At 42.7% G+C, this 13,215-nt stretch overlaps 1 protein-coding gene across 1 annotated transcript; it reads left to right on the top strand.

Annotated features, from left to right (window-relative positions):
- Window positions 1-100: 100 nt before the first annotated feature.
- On the top strand, window positions 101-4,045 carry LOC135561857 (zinc finger protein 34-like). The gene is made up of 3 exons (XM_065003982.1): window positions 101-821; window positions 1,234-1,364; window positions 1,563-4,045. Exons 1-3 carry the CDS (start codon window positions 539-541, stop codon window positions 2,751-2,753), a joined length of 1,605 nt encoding a protein of 534 aa, XP_064860054.1. The 5' UTR covers window positions 101-538; the 3' UTR covers window positions 2,754-4,045.
- Window positions 4,046-13,215: the final 9,170 nt, after the last annotated feature.

The raw sequence follows: 13,215 nt of genomic DNA, 5'->3' as shown, positions 1-13,215 counted from the left end.
TTATTTAAAATTAAAATCGGTCTTCGTTTCTTTTGCTTCCTTGAACCCTATAGGTTCCTTGCCACCGATGGGATAGAGCGAGACATTATTTTTAGATAGTTTACGGTAATTTTTCTTAACAAGGCTGAGCTTCCAAGAAAATGAACATGAATGGTCATTGCTATCTAGAATCTTTGGAACGTCCCTTCCCCATTGAAGTTGAAAATTAAAATGGGTAAGGGAAGGGTGGCCGACGTCCCAAGGATTACAGATAGCAACGACAAATCATGACTCGTTGGTTTGATGTAGCATTACCCGTTTCCTTTTCATTTAGCCACACCCTATGAGCTATGACGCCAAAAACGTCCTTTCTCTTCAGTGTAAACGGAAGTTAGCAATGACCAAAAACAATTTCTACGTTAGCTTTTTCTATTGCTGTTATTTATACGTTTATTAACACGATGTAACTCTAAATATGACTGATTAACTTAACAGCATCACATACGAATTGGAGACGGGACTTGGTTGATAGATGTTATCTAGGTATAGTTAGCTAACAATGGCTAACTGTATGGTTTTTCACAATCAAATAGCCTCCATTATGGAGGTGCTAGCGAATTCAGCCGTGGCAGAGATCTGTAAACTCGTAGACGACGACTATGCAGTGTTTCGTTTGGAAATGACTCAAAGCCAGAAAGACAACAGGGGATTGCGGAGGAAACTACAACTACTGGAATTGAAGGTGGCACGGGAACACGCAGAGAGAACTTTGCGACAGCACGTCGTCGCCAGTCGTCCCAATAGTGTCAAGATCCTCGACCGATACAGAGGAATGGCAAGAGGTACATTTAGCAGAAGGCAGAGACTGTGGGGCCTGTCGCCCCGTTCCCGTTGCGCATGTGTTATCCAGAGTTGAGTCTTGGTCAGTTTTTTAGATAGAATACAATACTTTACCTCATTAATTGTTATATTTATTTTACCTTTATTTTACCAGGCAGGTAAATTAAGAACAAATTATTCTTGCACAAAGACACAATATTCTAACCAGATTCTTGATTTACTGAATGTCCTATTATCATACTCAATAAAAAAATAATGTGATGCATGGAACATCAATCAATCAATAAATAGTATATCAAGAAGTTGTGATACATTTTACTTTGCCAATTGTAGACAGTGTCAAGAGTGTACAATATAGTGTTGAGCATTGAAAGTACCTGACTTTACCACCCCTTTTGCCCCAATCACTCTCAGGTGAAGGACATCTTACTGGAGGCCACAGGAGCTTTGTGAAGCCAGCGGGACACAACGTGTGGAGAGATGACCAACCCATAGCTATAGATGAGAGGAGTGGAACCTCAACCCAGCATGTTATCGTGATAGAGGTTAGTGGCATAGTGTAACATAAAAAATTACAGTATGTGAAATGTGACACGTTTATTTCAGAAAGGCTCCCCCAGCTATTAATTTGCTTACATGTACATCCTTATTGATCTGCCATAGGGGAGCTTGTGAGAATTCTCTACAATATTGTTATCCAATTCAACTCAAGTACTGGTAATAACCCCCTCTCTGCTTATCAGTCTGCAAATGCAGATGCTGCAGGTCCTGGGGTCAAGCAGGAGAGGAATGAAGGAGAGGAGGACCCACAACACAGCAGAGACATCCAGTCTGGAGCAGCGGCTGGAGTGGCCCACCCTGTAGTCACGGAGGACCTTGCCGCTTACGCTGCGCCCCAGACCAGGACCGGACGCAGCATCACGGAGGTCAGTGGAACGCTGAACGACGTCCTCAAGTCAGAGACTTTAACTGTAACACAGAGGCTCTTACACACAGGATCTGACCACAGATCAGACCCAGAGAGACTGGGGTTGGGGCCACTGGCTGCTCCTGGCACAGAGTACTTACCAGTATTTCACCAGAGCCAGAGGACGGTTAATTCCCATGGAGATGGTGATGCGTTCTACACTGGCATTGATGATCTGTCTTGTTCTTACGCTACAGAGATGGACCCTGACCACATATCCTTGGGTTTAGAGACACAGACTGATCTGTTTAGAGGGGACTGGAACCGGTACAGTAGTAGTGTATACTCTGAAGGGTGCCTAGATAAGAAAGGGGAGGTTATAGTGGTAGATGAGGTGACTGTGAAAGTGGAGGGCGATACTCCTCCTACATGGAATGCAGATAGTCACCTAGGAGATGGACAGTCACATGGCAGAGATTTCTTAGATTGCAGGGGAAGCTTAGAGACAAATCTAAATGTCGACACTCACTCCCCTTTACACGTGTTCAGGGATCGTGACCCAGTGTCCACGTCATTGGGACCTTTCGATTCACATGGCTCCGTCCTTTTCGATCAAGTATTGAACTCAAAAGACCAAAGTGCCAAGACACAGGGAGGGGGAGCCACATCGGGCAAAAATAAAGACAAACCGTTCCTCTGCATGTTCTGTAACAAAGGCTTCAGCTGCTCCCAGAAGGTGGAGATCCATCAGAGGATCCACACAGGGGTGAAACCCTTCAGCTGTACCCAGTGTCACATGCGCTTCGCCCAGGCTTGCAACCTGAAGAGGCACCAGAGGGTCCACACAGGGGAGAAACCCTACAGCTGCCCCCAGTGTGAGAAGAGGTTTTCCCGCCAGCACCAGCTGAAGATGCACCTGAAGGCCCACACCGAAGAAAGGTCATTCACCTGTACGCACTGCGGAAAGAGGTTCTCGGAGAGCTGCTACCTCAGGATACACCAGCAGAAAAACCATTCCACTCTGTAACGTAGAAAGTAACCATTCCACTTGATAGTTTCTGACATTTTAGATCAAACCCTGCAACAAAGACAAATGGGAATTGTTTTCAACAGAAAATACCCATAGATTAATGAAACCCATTAGGCTACAATGCCTCTTATTCTCTGGCTATATGCAAAAATCTATACGTCTCCGAATGGGTCCAATAATTGATAATGCAGTTAAAGTGTGGAGACAGGCCAACAGACATCTCATGATCTCATTCCCTTTTCAGAGCCATTCTCCATTATGGACAATAACCTAAACTTATCGGGCTCAAAACCCTTTGTCTAGTAGAAATATTTTAATCCTCAGTGACATCTTTGACAATTCAGGTCTTCATACTTTTCAAGACTTCAAAGAATCATATAATCTCCCAGGGACTTCCTTTTTCCCCCCCTTATGCTCCGCTTGGCTTTCAAAGAATACGTAGTATCCTGGGATTCCCTTATTGCCACCCATCCCCTAGTTGAGACTCTTTTGAATACTCCCAAATCTGTTGGCCTGGTCTCCACTTTCTACTCCAAACTTAACTCGATCGACAAGTGTTCACCTGCGGTCACTTCCATCTGGAACAGAGAACTAATAGGTTTTGGAAAACAGTTGAACTGGAAGGTGATATGGAACAATGTTTTCTCATAAAACATCTCACCAGTTGATTAATTTAAAATGTATTCACAAATGTTTTTCTACACCATATCGCCGCTTCCAGATGAAACTCTCTGGCGATAATCTTTGTAAACGGTTGCCCTCTTGGATCAGTCTGGATCTATATACATACCGTATGTTTTGGGAATGCCCAGTGAATCTGTTTTTGAAAATCACTGAGAGACTGAGAGACCTTACAGATAATTGTATGTGTGGGGTACAGAGATGGGGTAGTCATTCAAAAATCATGTGAAACACCGTTATTGCACACAGAGTGAGTCCATGCAACTTATTATGTGACTTGTTAAGCCCATTTGTACTCTTGAAGTTATTTAGGATTGCCATAACAAAATACTTATTGAACCAAGACATTTCAGCGTTTCATGTTTAATTAAGTTGTAAAAATGTCAAATAACATAATTCCATTTTGACATTATTGGGTATTGTGTGTAGGCCAGTGAAACAAAATCTAAATGTAATACATTTTAAATTCAGGCTGTAACAACAAAATGTGTAATAAGTCAAGGGGTGTGAATACTTTCTGAAGGCTCTGTAATAGTCGACGGAGGTTATCCGAGGTTAAACGATTTTTAACAAACCCACTTTTATCATTAAATGAAGTTCTGTCTTGACTTTGGATATAGTCATCGCTACCTGGTCTGAAAATAGTTTGTGTTGAGAACGCTCTAATGCAGTTAACATTTCAAATTCTGATGTTTTTTTCATTGTGATTTATTCAACCCAGATGCAAATGCAGCTGCATCAAAGGTTTTCTTTAAAAAATGATGGCATCCCATAGAATCGGTGGTCACCAAGTGAATTTGTATTGATCATTATGAATGAATTTGGTTCAATTTCAAATTGATCACAGAATGTAGGATAACCAGATGGAATTCAGTTATATCTAACAATATGCTGTTCAGGCAATCAAATAATGTTTGATCATATGAATTTGGAGCGTACACATTCATATTTTTATGGGGGAGGGTACACATTAATAAGAAGGCAGAATCACTTTCCATAAATGTATCCATAATGGAAAGAAACTATTTATTAAGTCTGGGTCTTTACCCAAGATGGTGATTTTGAGTTTGCATCATTATGATTACACCTTTAGATTTGTTTGGGGCTGATGGAAAAAGCAGACAGTTTGTACAAATGGTTCTGCATTCTATGTGAGTCCTTATAGAGCAGGTGTGTTTCTGGGAGCGTTGCTATATCAATATGGTTTCTTGCTAGAATATCAAAGACGGCGAGACCATTTGATAGGAAAATGTATCCGTTTCAAATTCCATGAGAGAATAGCTAGCGTTGACATTTGTTTTTCAGAAAGGAATGTTTTATTGATGATAAAATGGTTCTTTAGTGTTGATAAGCCCATGGATGTGTAACAAAAAGCAGGATCCACAGGGAAACTCACCCATTGGTCGTTCCCCACACAGAAGAAGCACTACACAGCTGATTCAAATGAGCAACTCATCGTCAAGCTTCAATGGGAATTTATGTATTCATTTGTGACGCTATCCTTGATATGATCCTGCTGTTGTCACATACTACACGTGTGTGCACATGCAGCTATCTATCTGATGTTATCAAATAAAATAAAATGTCACATGCTTATTTACAAGCCCTTAAACAACAATGCAGTTTTAAGTAAATAGAGTTAAGAAAATATTTACTAAATAAACAAACATTTTTGTTTAAAATAACACAATAAAATAACAATAATGAGGCTATATACAGGGGGTACCGGTACCAAGTCAATGTGCGGGTTACAGGTTAGTCAAGGTCATTTGTACATGTAGGTAGAGGTCAAGTGACTATGCATAGATAATAAACAGCGAGTAGCAGCAGTGTAAAAAAACGGCAGGGGGGTGTCAATGCAAATAGTCCAGGTGGCCATTTGATGAATTGTTCAGCAGTCTTATGGCTTGAGAGTAGAAGCTGTTAAGGAGCCCTTTGGACCTAGACTTGGCGCTCCTGTACCGCTTGCTGTACGGTGGCAGAGAGAACAGTCTATGACTTGGATAACTGGAGTATTTGACCATTTTTGGGGCCTTCCTCTGACACCGCCTGGTATATATTTCCTGGATGGCAGGAAGCTTGGCCCAGTGATGTACTGGGCTGTACGCACTACCCTCTGTAGTACCTTACGGTCTGATGCTGAGCAGTTGCCATACCAGGCGGTGATGCAACCGGTCAGGATGCTCTTGATTGTGCAGCTGTAGAACCTTTTGAGGATCTGGGGACCCATGCCAAATCTTTTTAGTCTCCTGAGGGGGAAAAGGTGTTGTCGTGCCCTCTTCACAACTTTCTTGGTGTGTTTAGACCATGATAGTTTGTAGAGGATCAGTGTGGCAGATATGTTGTTGCCTAACCTTACCACCCGACTGACAGCCAGGAGCCAATATTATTATCCCTTACGACATGCATTTGTCAGCTAAATTGAACTTTCATTCTGTGCCACTCAACTCCCATTTATAATGAGTCTCATTTGTAATAAGAGGGATATAGCTGGATATTGGCCTATGTATTGTTGATGTGTTGCTATAGTCGTGGATGGATCAGTGATAGAGATACAACATGCACAATTTCAAAGTGGACAAAAAAATTCACTTTTTTTTCAACATTAATGAAAAATAAAACACTAATATTAGGGATGTCCCGATATGACATTTTGGGCCGATATCCAATATTTTCCGTGCCCAAAAAAACAATACCTATAACCAATATTTTTTAAGCATTCTAGTACAATTAAATAGTTAACACACACATGGACCCAGCGGTCTAAGGCACTGCATCTCAGTGCAAGAGGTGTCTCTACAGTCCCTGGTTCGAATCCAGGCTGTATCACATCCGGCCGTGATTGGGAGTCCCATAGGGCGGCGCATAATTGGCCCAGTGTCTTCCAGGTTTTGTCGGGTTAGGCCGTCATTGTACATAAGAATTTGTTCTTAACTGAATTGCCTAGTTAAGTAAAGGATACACACACACAACACCACTCTGACCAAAAAGTTATTTTGTTGGTATTTACATTAGAGGTCGACCGATTAATCGAAATGGCCGATTAATTGGGGCCGATTTCAAGTTTTCATAACAATCGGAAATCGGTATTTTTGGATGCCGATTTTAGCCAATTATTTTTTAATTTAATTTTTTTAAATAAAAAAATATATATTATTACACCTTTTATTTAACTAGGCAAGTCAGTTAAGAACACATTCTTATTTTCAGTGATGGCCTAGGAACGGTGGGTTAACTGCCTTGTTCAGGGGCAGAACGACAGATTTATACCTTGTCAGCTCGGGGATTCAATCTTGCAACCTTACAGTTAACTAGTCCAACGCTCTAACCACCTGCCTCATGAGGAGCCTGCCTGTTACAGGAATGCAGTAAGAAGCCAAGGTAAGTTGCTAGCTAGCATTAAACTTATCTTATAAAAAAACAATCAATCATTCATAATCACTAGTTATAACTATACATGGTTGATGATATTACTAGTTTATCTAGCGTGTCCTGCGTTGCATATAATCGATGCGGTGCGCATTCGTTAAAAAGGACTGTCGTTGCTCCAACGTGTACCTAACCATAAACATCAATGCCTTTCTTAAAATCAATACACAGAAGTATATATTTTTAAACCTGCATATTTAGCTAAAAGAAATCCAGGTTAGCAGGCAATATTAACCAGGTGAAATTGTGTCACTTCTCTTGCGTTCATTGCACGCAGAGTCAGGGTATATGCAACAGTTTGGGCCGCCTGGCTCTTTGCGAACTAATTTGCCAGAATTTTACGTAATTATGACATAACATTGAAAGTTGTGCAATGTAACAGGAATATTTAGACTTACGGATGCCACCCATTAGATAAATTACGGAACAGTTCTGTATTTCACTGAAAAAAATAAATGTTTTGTTTTCGAGATGATAGTTTCGCGATTCGACCATATTAATGACCTAAGGCTCGTATTTCTGTGTATTATGTTATAATTAAGTCTATGATTCAATAGAGCAGTCTGACTGAGCGATGGTAGGCACCAGCAGGCTTGTAAGCATTCATTCAAACAGCACTTTCGTGCGTTTTGCCAGCAGCTCTTCGTTGTGCGTCAAGCATTGCGCTGTTTATGACTTCAAGCATATCAACTCCCGAGATGAGGCTGGTGTAACCGATGTGAAATGGCTAGCTAGTTAGCGGGGTGCGCGCTAATAGCGTTTCAAACGTCACTCGCTCTGAGACTTGGAGTAGTTGTTCCCCTTGCTCTGCATGGGTAACGCTGCTTCGAGGGTGGCTGTTGTCGATGTGTTCCTGGTCCGAGCCCAGGTAGGAGCGAGGAGAGGGATGGAAGCAATACTGTTACACTGGCAATACTAAAGTGCCTATAAGAACATCCAATAGTCAAAGGTATATGAAATACAAATCGTATAGAGAGAAATAGTCCTATAATAACTACAACCTAAAACTTCTTACCTGGGAATATTGAAGACTCATGTTAAAAGGAACCACCGAGCAAGGAACTTAAATGTTAGCTTTCTTACATGGCACATATTGCACTTTTACTTTCTTCTCCCCAACACTTTGTTTTTGCATTATTTAAACCAAATTGAACATGTTTTATTATTTATTTGAGGCTAAATTGATTTTATTGGTGTATTATATTAATTTAAAATAAGTGTTCATTCAGTATTGTTGTAATTGTCATTATTACAAATAAATAAAAGAAATCTGCCGATTAATCGGTATCGGCTTTTTTTTGGTCCGCCAATAATCTGTATCGGTATCGGCGTTGAAAAATCATAATCGGTCGACCTCTAATTTACGTGTCCCCATTACCAGTAAAACATAATCAAAACCTATTTCTTTCACTTACTTGCTGTGCTGTTTCGTTGTTCATTTGTTCAGTCGTTTCATTCTCAACCAGTATTTCATCATACATGTCAAGCAGTGACGTTTCAGCTTTGTCTGTCCATGGCATCTCTTCTTCGGTGCACACTGTCACTGTGTCCGTTTCCATCTTGGCCAGCTGTGTATGTAACATTTCACGTAAACCCTGTTTCTTGTCTGCATCGAAGTAGCGGCCTTTGTACCTAGCATCGAGCATGGTGGTGACACCGTAAAGAGGCTCAGAGATAATGCCACCGAATCACTTGTTCACAGCCTCGAGTACTTTTGTAAGTTTTAACCCCACGGTCTGTGTCGGCAGTTTTGTTGAGCAGGCGTTTCAGTGCCATGACAGAGGGTGTCACGTCTGCTGCATACGCAGTTGATGAGCTTATTTCTTGAGTCAGTTGTTCGAATGGACCTAGCTAGTGTGTTTCAAACATGTTCTCAAATGCCATTGAAATGGCAGCAGCGGTATGTGAACTGGCACATTCTTGAGCATGCAATACAGCTTTCCTCAGTATGAAATCCTCGTCGACCCACTGTGCTGTCAGACTCCGCATGCCTATGGGGCTGACATTACTGGTCCAAATGTCAGTCGTGAAGCTAATAGCAGTGACGCCCATAGCAAGTAGCTCATAGATGTACGTTTCAACAATACTGTGTAACTCCGATAGGGCAATATCTGAAAAATAGTGTGTACCGGGGCTCGACCAGTCGGCGAAAGCCAACATCATCCACAACAGAGAACAGTTGATTGTCAAGGGCAATGAATTCCATTATCTTGACGTTAATGGATTTCGCCTTTGAGTTGTCTCGCTGAAATGTTCTTACTCTTTCAAATGACTGCTTGACTTGAACTTGTTTAGTTGTTGGAAGTGTGCGCTGAGTATTTATTTATTTTTTGCTTTTGTTCGGTAGCGCGGTATTTTTCGCGGCGTCATTACATCATCTAGGTATGCACGTCAGCTTTGACATCGGTTTTGCACATCGGCTTTAAACTAGATATCGGGCCCGATGCCGATGTTGGCATTTTTAGCTAATATCGGCTGATTCTGATATGCTCACCGATATATTGTGCATCTCTAACTTTATATATATATACACACACACAGACAGTGGGCTCCAAAATTACTGGCAATACACAAACAATACTTAAAAAAAATATAAACAATATAATTATAGAGAAACTCAAAATAACAACATGTGAAAAATACTATACTTTATTAATGTTTCAATGGAAACCAACAAAATCATTTATTGATTTAATTAAAAATCAATGTCCTCCAAATCAAAGTTTCACAATTAATGGCACCCTTAAATGTTATTGTAAATAACATCTACCAACATTAAACCAGGAATTAAATTCCACTTAAGTTTATCTAATTGAATAACTTAATTGTATTACTTCCGGCCACCCCCCCACACCCCTCATAAATCACAAGGTGTGAACCACATTTTGACAGATTGGACCCTATAGGAACTACTGATGCATCATGGGTGAATAAACTTTATTTAAAAACTGATTGGAGATTTTACAGGAACTTGAAACATTTTTACAGTAATGAGAAATGTGTTTTTCCGTGATAAATATAATGGTTTTATGTCAACTTCAAATAATATATCATTTTTATGATTTAGGGTGAATTCATAATAAGTGGGACACTTTTTGCATTTCCATCTTCTGTAACCTCTTTCGACATCTATCCAACATATTAGCCCAACACATGATACATTTCTGAAATCCTCAAGATGTTTTCTAATCACACAAAAATGACGGATGTTGATATCATATTCACAGGAGGCATGACACACCCATTTGTGTACACTGAGCCAAAACCATATTTTCAGTTTGCATTTGGTAAACTAGGACAGCAGGTTAGATAAACTGGGATAGTTGTAATTGTACCCCAATGACAATTAATTTCAATGTTGTGTGAATAGGAAACATCTTGAGGATTTCAGAAATCTATCGAAAGAGGTGACAGAAGCCTGAGCCAAAACCGGGTATGAAAAAAGTGTCCCACTTTTTCCGAATTTACCCAGCGATAGTTCTACTTGGTGCCAAAAATGAACAGTACAACAAGTACTACAAGAACCAGAGCCCTGCCTAACCAAAGTACAGGTTCCTAATGTAAACTGGATGTCTTTCCTCCATTGGAAAAGCCTATAAAGACTGTCCCACTTTAACTACTCCTTGCTGTACTACTTTAGCTAGCTACAGTTGGTAAAGCAGGACAACTAAACACATGACTGAATTACTCAATTGAAATATAATATTGCAACTTTTATTTATTTTGATGTACCAGTACATAGTATGCACTATAATACATGATTTTGCACGGTGCATTATTTATGACAGTTTTATAACCTCAAAGGGATATTTCAGGATTTTGGCACTGAGACCCTTAATCTATTTCCCCAGAGTCAGATGAACTCGTGGATGCCATTTTTATCTCTTTGTGTCCAGTATGAAGGAAGTTGAAAGTAGTTTCACAAGCCAACTAGCATTAGTGCAACGACTGGAAGTCTATGGGTATCTGCTAGCATGCTAGAAGATACCTGACTTGACCAAAGGGATCTGCTCAAACGTGCACATTAGTTTTGATTTTCACTTGTCAGAACAAGAAATATTCTTCAGGATTAACCCTTTAAAGCCCAATGTTATATATCTGTAACATTGTCTTTAAACACCTGGTTACGCGTCTGTACATGATTAATACATAAAAGGAAACCACTATCTTCCAGAAGGCAATGAGCTTGATGCCTTGATAAGCTCCTTGATGCCTTGATAAGCTCCTTTCCTGAGGACGGCTCACCTCTCACAGTTCTGGGCGACTTTAACCTCCCCACGTCTACCTTTGACTCATTCCTCTCTGCCTCCTTTCCAATCCTCTCCTCTTTTGACCTCACCCTCTCACCTTCCCCCTCTACTCACAAGGCAGGCAATACGCTCGACCTCATCTTTACTAGATGCTGTTCTTCCACTAACCTCATTGCAACTCCCCTCCAAGTCTCCGACCACTACCTTGTATCCTTTTCCCTCTCGCTCTCATCCAACACTTCCCACACTGCCCCTACTCGGATGGTATCGCGCCGTCCCAACCTTCGCTCTCTCTCCCCCGCTACTCTCTCCTCTTCCATCCTATCATCTCTTCCCTCTGCTCAAACCTTCTCCAACCTATCTCCTGATTCTGCCTCCTCAACCCTCCTCTCCTCCCTTTCTGCATCCTTTGACTCTCTATGTCCCCTATCCTCCAGGCCGGCTCGGTCCTCCCTCCCGCTCCGTGGCTCGACGACTCATTGCGAGCTCACAGAACAGGGCTCCGGGCAGCCGAGCGGAAATGGAGGAAAACTCGCCTCCCTGCGGACCTGGCATCCTTTCACTCCCTCCTCTCTACATTTTCCTCTTCTGTCTCTGCTGCTAAAGCCACTTTCTACCACTCTAAATTCCAAGCATCTGCCTCTAACCCTAGGAAGCTCTTTGCCACCTTCTCCTCCCTCCTGAATCCTCCTCCCCCTCCCCCTCCTCCCTCTCTGCAGATGACTTCGTCAACCATTTTGAAAAGAAGGTCGACGACATCCGATCCTCGTTTGCTAAGTCAAACGACACCGCTGGTTCTGCTCACACTGCCCTACCCTGTGCTCTGACCTCTTTCTCCCTCTCTCTCCAGATGAAATCTCGCGTCTTGTGACGGCCGGCCGCCCAACAACCTGCCCGCTTGACCCTATTCCCTCCTCTCTTCTCCAGACCATTTCCGGAGACCTTCTCCCTTACCTCACCTCGCTCATCAACTCATCCCTGACCGCTGGCTACGTCCCTTCCGTCTTCAAGAGAGCGAGAGTTGCACCCCTTCTGAAAAACCTGCACTCGATCCCTCCGATGTCAACAACTACAGACCAGTATCCCTTCTTTCTTTTCTCTCCAAAACTCTTGAACGTGCCGTCCTTGGCCAGCTCTCCCGCTATCTCTCTCAGAATGACCTTCTTGATCCAAATCAGTCAGGTTTCAAGACTAGTCATTCAACTGAGACTGCTCTTCTCTGTATCACGGAGGCGCTCCGCACTGCTAAAGCTAACTCTCTCTCCTCTGCTCTCATCCTTCTAGACCTATCGGCTGCCTTCGATACTGTGAACCATCAGATCCTCCTCTCCACCCTCTCCGAGTTGGGCATCTCCGGCGCGGCCCACGCTTGGATTGCGTCCTACCTGACAGGTCGCTCCTACCAGGTGGCGTGGCGAGAATCTGTCTCCTCACCACGCGCTCTCACCACTGGCGTCCCCCAGGGCTCTGTTCTAGGCCCTCTCCTATTCTCGCTATACACCAAGTCACTTGGCTCTGTCATAACCTCACATGGTCTCTCCTATCATTGCTATGCAGACGACACACAATTAATCTTCTCCTTTCCCCCTTCTGATGACCAGGTGGCGAATCGCATCTCTGCATGTCTGGCAGACATATCAGTGTGGATGACGGATCACCACCTCAAGCTGAACCTCGGCAAGACGGAACTGCTCTTCCTCCCGGGAAGGACTGCCCGTTCCATGATCTCACCATCACGGTTGACAACTCCATTGTGTCCTCCTCCCAGAGCGCTAAGAACCTTGGCGTGATCCTGGACAACACCCTGTCGTTCTCAACTAACATCAAGGCGGTGGCCCGTTCCTGTAGGTTCATGCTCTACAACATCCGCAGAGTACGACCCTGCCTCACACAGGAAGCGGCGCAGGTCCTAATCCAGGCACTTGTCATCTCCCGTCTGGATTACTGCAACTCGCTGTTGGCTGGGCTCCCTGCCTGTGCCATTAAACCCCTACAACTCATCCAGAACGCCGCAGCCCGTCTGGTGTTCAACCTTCCCAAGTTCTCTCACGTCACCCCGCTCCTCCGCTCTCTCCACTGGCTTCCAGTTGAAGCTCGCA

The sequence above is a fragment of the Oncorhynchus nerka genome, linkage group LG18, assembly GCF_034236695.1.
Source record: "Oncorhynchus nerka isolate Pitt River linkage group LG18, Oner_Uvic_2.0, whole genome shotgun sequence".
In the NCBI taxonomy this organism is placed as follows: domain Eukaryota; kingdom Metazoa; phylum Chordata; class Actinopteri; order Salmoniformes; family Salmonidae; genus Oncorhynchus; species Oncorhynchus nerka.
This window is presented reverse-complemented; position numbering and strand designations above follow the sequence as displayed.